Raw genomic sequence first — 7,336 nt, 5'->3', positions numbered from 1 at the left:
TTAATATTTGTACAATGCTTGATATTGAGAAGGAAAAATGGCAACAAGTGGAAAAACTGGCAACAAGTGCAAGACAGAGCAACAAGTGGAAGACAGAGCAGCTGGAAGATGATCTATGGCCTAGCTATGGCCAACCCGGTGCAACCATACATTTCCTATTATTCTCATTTAAATAGAAAAGCAATGAGTGTTGTATAGCTTAAAAAGCAGCAAAGTGCGCTGGCGGACAGATAGAGCCACAAACTCTAAATAATATTAGATTAGAGTGATGGTTTGGTATAATCTACAAAAATAGTTAACATCAAATTAATATATTAAAATAAATAACTAGCACAATGTTCTATGGTTCAAGCAGAAGATGAAGTTAGCAGCATATTGATAGCTTCCGCCAAATTATCTACATAGCCATCAGGTTTCACAGTTGGATGGGGCTCATCAGCATCCGCTCTAAAATTGATTTAAAAACAACTCATGAATCTATTACACGTAATTATTTTTACCCGACAAGAAAATGTGATATTTGTAAACAAAAGCGCAGATATGGAAAAGGAAAAACAAGTGAGATAAATTCTGTAGTGGCTTTACCTGTACTTGCCAGTTCGCACCTGAACTCCTCGCATGCCCATAGCCTGGGCACCACCAACATCACTTACAATGTCATCGCCTATCATCACACACTACAAAAAAGTATAATTGTGCTAAAAAAAATAGCCAACAGCTGTGTTACCAGTAGCAAATGATGGTGCAGTCCAACCTTGACATAGGAAATTAATCCATTCCGATATTTGCTCAATGTATCAAAGCTGTTGCTCTGTGGAGCAAATATTTTTATACAAATACATCTTATTTCATTTAATACCTTCTACAGCTCAGCAAATGATACAAATACTACAAAAGAATATATATAACATTAAAACAAGTGCATTCTATAAAACTATCTATAAAACCAAATGGGATAAACTAATTTATATTTAAGAAACTAAATAAAAAATGTAACAATCGAGAAAAAGAGGCTTCCATTGGCTTCTGCTTTTGCAATAAAAACAAGCTAATAGAGGTGCACCCTCCACGAGACAGGGGATGGACAGTGTGTAGGTAGGGGTGGTGATATAGATAGAGAGCTTGTCTGACCTACACTTTGTGAAATTTAAATTAACACAACTCATATTTATTTGCTTGTATGTCACATAATTTCTATTTTAACTTTAGTTATAATGGCGAGTCTCTCTGGTTCTTCAAGTTCCATGTTTTCTTTTTCTCGCATCCCTTTTTTTCCTCACAACAATTACTAGGCACATAAGATTTTTTTTCCAAGTTGATCCGAGAATATTTGGTTGTTTTCCAATATTTGCAGCCTTAATTCTACAAAAAGCAGTGCCTCCTCTCACCATAATACTTCTTGACTAGTAATCCTGACTTTAAAACATGCATCTATTTATAATATTGTTTTATAAATTGTTTGTGCTGAACATGCATACATCTATCTTTATCAGTATAAAATGTTAGTGACGTACATTTACATGTCTATTTTTATTATTGCAAAGTGTAGAACCAAATCATATAAACTTATGAGGACTAAAAACCTATTTGCTGAGTTGAAAAACTCCGGGCGTTGTACGTTGCAGATCACTTTGTACGTCGAAACAAATAGTTGCTTAGATTTGAAGTTGTATGTTGAAATGTTGTTGTCAAATAAAATTACCCGAAAACAGTGGCTTTCCTAACTTTTTATGGCATGATGTCATACAAGATTAAGTGCAAAGTGATATGGAACAATATGTAACAGTACACTACTACTAACAATTAGTAAAACAACAAATTTTCCATAACTTATTAATCTAGAGTCTAAAGAGTTCTAGAATGTTCCATTAGCAGGATACACTCTGCCCTTTTCTATAGCCTTCAAGTAGGTATATCCAGTACAGCATTGGTCGATGATATGTGTAGAGCTATAAGACCCCCTTCACCTGCCTTTGCATGGATATACCAACCAACAGATGCATTAGTGTTGTCTTTTCTTACATCAACATGACTGGTCAAGTCTACATGACTATTACTACATGTCTATTGGTAAAAGAGTTACCCTCACTTACCATAGACACTCAGTCAACACATTTGGCCATTAAACAAACGAACAATGCCTCATTTTAGACACAAATATCAATCAAAGACTTTGTAGGCTGTTATTTACCTCTGATGCTTTCACACCGAGCTCCTGCAATGCTTGTTCAAAAAAAGCAGGCTGCGGTTTTCCACAGACATTCATGGTGCAATCTGCAGCAAACTGCAACACATCAATAACAATATCACGTGCATGAAAGATAACCCTCTACACGTAGCTGTAGAAAACAAGATGCAACATCTCCGGCAAACTTCTAGATAAGTTGATAAGCTATTCAGGTAAATCACTGGTCAAGTGGGTGAATATGAAAAATTCGTCAAATGCCCACAAACTGGTCAAAAGCTGCTGGAGCAGAAACAATCGGTCATTGATCAGTACAGTGCTCCTAGAACTAGTTGATTCCTGTAAACCTACCTCAAGCATCCTAGCATATGATCCAACATCAAGGACAAGTTCACCGTTTTCACTATAATACTTCCTACAAGTAAAACAACAGCCAGCTGTCAGACTGAAAAGAATTTTGGGTGAGTACTGTGGTACATACAAACAACGCAAGCAGGCTTTGCACCAAGAGAGCTAGGATATGATTAAATAGAATTGTTGCTACATTTCTACCCAGCACCTAGTACATGTAACTACATTCCTATCCAGCACCTAGTACATGTAACTACATTCCTACCCAGTACCTAGTACATGTAACTACATTCCTACCCAGCACCTAGTACATGTAACTACATTTCTACCCAGCACCTAATACATATAACTATAGTCCTACTCAGCACCTAGTACATGTAACTACATTCCTACCCAGCACCTAGTGCATATAACTACATTCCTACCCAGCACCTAGTACATATAACTGTACATTCTTACCCGGCACCTAGTGCGTATAACTTGCGGTTGTCTGCGTGCATAGAAAGTAGAACTCTAAATGCTTGGTTGAGGGAGCAGCTAGTGAAGTGCTCTTGGCAGTCTCCCAGCACCACACAATCAGGGTTGCTCTGATCCAGGCTGCTAAACTCTGCCAGCACATCTGCAAATTTGACATAGACCTAAAAATATGTGAGAATGCTCCTAACAGTCCCCCTCACTAAAGAATTGTAGAAGAATGAATGGCAAATGGCACAAGACAACAGGCAAAGATATATCTACCAGATTTTAACTACTAAGGAGGCATATATGGTATTATTGAAGAGAACCGGGATGCCTTCAGATAGGCATAAAGAAAACATAAGAGAAGTCGACATAATGTTGTGATAAAAGCTAACACTATATGAAGATTCAATGTATTCCAGTTTGTAGTAATGATATGCATTTTCACAAATACAGCTACAAGTCATTTTGAAAGATGTATAAAAAAGCTAGAGAACATTACATAGCAAAGGAATGAAGATCAGCAGTGTATAAAAGCAAAAGCTGCCACGTTGTGCCAGTTAAATTAATGAGAGATATGAAGACCAAATGAAGGGAGTAGAAGGCAGACTGGAGGCAACAGAGCTGAGAATGATGAAGCGTGTACTAAGTGTGTTGAGGAGAGTGGAAGATTTAAGGTGTTAGATATTTTGAGGAGGAATAACACTACTGAGAAGGAAAGAAGATCAAAGAGGTTTATGAAGTAGATGACAGCGGTAGATTATCATGAAGTAGATGATAGCGGTAGATTATCATGAAGTAGATGACAGCGGTAGATTATCATGAAGTAGATGATAGCGGTAGATTATCATGAAGTAGATGATAGCGGTAGATTATCATGAAGTAGATGATAGCGGTAGATTATCATGAAGTAGATGATAGCGGTAGATTATCATGAAGTAGATGATAGCGGTAGATTATCATGAAGTAGATGATAGCGGTAGATTATCATGAAGTAGATGATAGCGGTAGATTATCATGAAGTAGATGATAGCGGTAGATTATCATGAAGTAGATGATAGCGGTAGATTATCATGAAGTAGATGATAGCGGTAGATTATCATGAAGTAGATGATAGTGGTAGATTATCATGAAGTAGATGATAGCGGTAGATTATTATGAAGTAGATGATAGCGGTAGATTATCATGAAGTAGATGATAGCAGTAGATTATCATGAAGTAGATGATAGCGGTAGATTATCATGAAGTAGATGATAGCGGTAGATGATAGCGGTAGATTATCATGAAGTAGATGATAGCGGTAGATTATCATGAAGTAGATGATAGCGGTAGATTATCATGAAGTAGATGATAGTGGTAGATTATCATGAAGTAGATGATAGCGGTAGATTATCATGAAGTAGATGATAGTGGTAGATTATCATGAAGTAGATGATAGTGGTAGATTATCATGAAGTAGATGATAGCGGTAGATTATCATGAAGTAGATGATAGTGATAGATTATCATGAAGTAGATGATAGTGGTAGATTATCATGAAACAATTATAAATGATTAAGTGCAATGGTTAAGGATAATAAAAAGTAAGAAGTTAAACCTAGAAAAAAGGCTGCTCGACAAAATTAACATACAAATCAAACTAATGAACTAATGCACCTGGATGAACAAGAAGATGAGGCCGAAGTGATTCACGCTTCAATAAAGCTACCATAACAGGTGCTGGAGATAATATCTCATCAGCTGATATATCAAACCCATGCTTGTTCAGCTTAGCTGCGAAGTCTGCTCGGGTCTGCGTTGACTCATTTGAGCAAAACTTGTATAGAAGTTGACTTGCTTTTAACCTGCAAGTATTTAAACAAACGACATTTTATTGTAAGGATTCATGTCGCCTTTAGCTAAGGGAGAAATTGGTAAATGCTCGCTGATCTACATTTGTGAGTTCTAAAATGTCTAAAAATAGCTACACAAGCAAACAACTCAATTTTAAGCACAATAATATAACTAAAGTGCAAACTAAATTAGTGTGTACAAATAATCTGGATAGTATGGTGTTTTTAAACAACTCATATACTGACACCAAGAGCTTACTACTAATGTAACCTTTGAATTGCTTCCACTGAGCCAACAATCGGTGTTCCACCACACGATCCACTATTATACAGAACACCTGTAATGTCTAGCAAAACTCCTTTCACACCGTTTGCCCAAGTCATCTCTTATCTAAAAGAGAAAACTAAAATACGTGAGCTATCTCGCTAGTTTATAATTTTACAACAGGTTTAATAATACACAACAAAACCAATTTAACCTTTGAGAAGTGAGGAAATGGCAAATATTCCATTTCCATCAATGGCAAATAGCCATTGATAGTTCTAGAGTAATGTAGACCTGGCCTACTCCAATTAGGTAGCTTATATTAGCTGTTTTTTTTTCAAGTGAACTGATTGCAATAAGAATTTTAGACAAAAAACCAATTTTATCATTGGGACAAAAGGTGAAAGAAATCATCTGATAAACTTGTATCGATTTGCGTCTGCTTGAAAAGCTAAAACTAAAGAAGTACTGAATGCTTGAAGGGATATATTAATGAATGAATAGAAATCTTCTCCAGAATAGCTAGCTCGGTGTTTATAGCTGACCTTGGTGTTTATAGCTCGCCTTAGTATTTATAGCTACCCTCGGTGTTTACAGCTAGCCTCGGTGTTTATAGCTTAGATGAGTTAGTATCGTGTAAGGGTTATTGCAAATTTGTTTCCACAGGAAATAACGTTCGATATTATGTTTTATTAGTCAATCATGAACATGTCTGAAGATACTTGAAGTTTAGCTGACCTTCATAACAATTATAGTTGAGACCAACCATTTCTCACGGAGCAAGAGTAGATCTATCACAAAACTGGCAAAGAGCAGTACAGCTTATTACTAAACAATTCAGCACGCGAGGTCAAATTGTACAAGGTGGGTGATTAAAAAAAGCCTCCCATGACATAGTGGATCCGCAATATTGGAAAGTTGTAATTTGAAAAATCGAATATGAGCACTGACCACACTCTATAGTCAACAAAAGGAAATTTAATTTATCTTGTTTTTTCTTTGATTAATTTAACCACAAAATAAGTAGGCAAGAACACGGAATTTATATGAATCTGTTTTTATCAGCCATACAGCAGTCTTGAGCCAGCTTCACAGTTGAGGGAAATGAGAGGTTGCCCACTCCATAAGTTTATTGACTTAAAAATGATGTATAAATGAACTTTGTACAATATGTACAGTTTGAGTCAACTATATGAATAAGTTAATTTTAGAACCTACTATGTTGTTGTGCGCCACTTTTGATCTCAGTACATGTAATGATATTTGTGGCAACATTTCTGTGTTAAAATGAGACATATATGTCAAGCTGTCTTTTTATCAGCAGCCATAAACTGCTAGTCTGATGCGCATGTAAAAAATACAATTTATCGAGATCTTTGGATTATACACTGTTGTTGAAACCAACATTCAATTATTTTGTACTACAATTCTATATAACAGCAGAACTTTAAATTAAATAGTATACAAAACTTTCAAATATATATGCAAGCATTTTTATTAAATGATGAACGAATCATCCACTGTCAATCAAGTACCTGTTTATTTCTTTCAGCATTGTATAGTCTATCAGAAGAATATGGCGTAAAATGATGGTACTGCAACGTGCTTCTTCATAACTTTATTTAAAATGAGTAACTTAGTAAATTGCGTAAGAACGGGAAGACTCAGACGGAGGTGTTTAGCTTCCTAACATTTGCAGAAGGAATGGGCAAGCAATGTAAGCCTCACCTAGAACAGTTGTGCATAAACAAGCTGCTTTAGATTAGCACCTCATCTTCATAACTTTCAATACCTCGTGTGATATGGTGAACACAATCCTAGTAGTGACACTGTCTACTAACTACCCAGACCAAACTACTAACCTACATGAACATTGAACATTGGTAAGTATATAACACATGTATCCCTTCGCTATGGGTATTTCGTCTTTGACATTTTTTCAGTCTACATATAGCTTGCTTGCTAATGGTTCCATAGTTGGCCTTCTATATTTAAAATCATCAGTCAAGTCTGAGTCCATGGCTATCAAAATGATGAAACACCCTTGCCACACTGTTCTTGAAGTTTCATGAAACGTAACCATTTTTGTTAATTAACTCTCTGTCTGACTTCTTAACAGTGTCAAGTCTGTTGATGAGCCCGCTAGCTTACTAATCAAGACATTAGCGACTGATGTTGCTGAGGTGACAGTTCTTTCGCTGATTTCTGTTAGATGACAGTTTGAATCAGCGTTGTGAAATATTTA

At 36.1% G+C, this 7,336-nt stretch overlaps 1 protein-coding gene across 1 annotated transcript; it reads right to left on the bottom strand.

Annotated features, from left to right (window-relative positions):
* Positions 1-5,213, bottom strand: LOC137403056 (phospholysine phosphohistidine inorganic pyrophosphate phosphatase-like). Its single transcript, XM_068089404.1, has 7 exons — positions 5,098-5,213; positions 4,651-4,838; positions 2,996-3,155; positions 2,537-2,600; positions 2,192-2,284; positions 586-677; positions 1-447 (listed from the first exon to the last, which is right to left on the bottom strand). Exons 1-7 carry the CDS (start codon positions 5,208-5,210, stop codon positions 348-350), a joined length of 810 nt encoding a protein of 269 aa, XP_067945505.1. The 5' UTR covers positions 5,211-5,213; the 3' UTR covers positions 1-347.
* Between the last annotated feature and the right edge of the window lie 2,123 nt (positions 5,214-7,336).

This window comes from Watersipora subatra, chromosome 1 (genome assembly GCF_963576615.1).
Source record: "Watersipora subatra chromosome 1, tzWatSuba1.1, whole genome shotgun sequence".
NCBI lineage: Eukaryota > Metazoa > Bryozoa > Gymnolaemata > Cheilostomatida > Watersiporidae > Watersipora > Watersipora subatra.
This window is presented reverse-complemented; position numbering and strand designations above follow the sequence as displayed.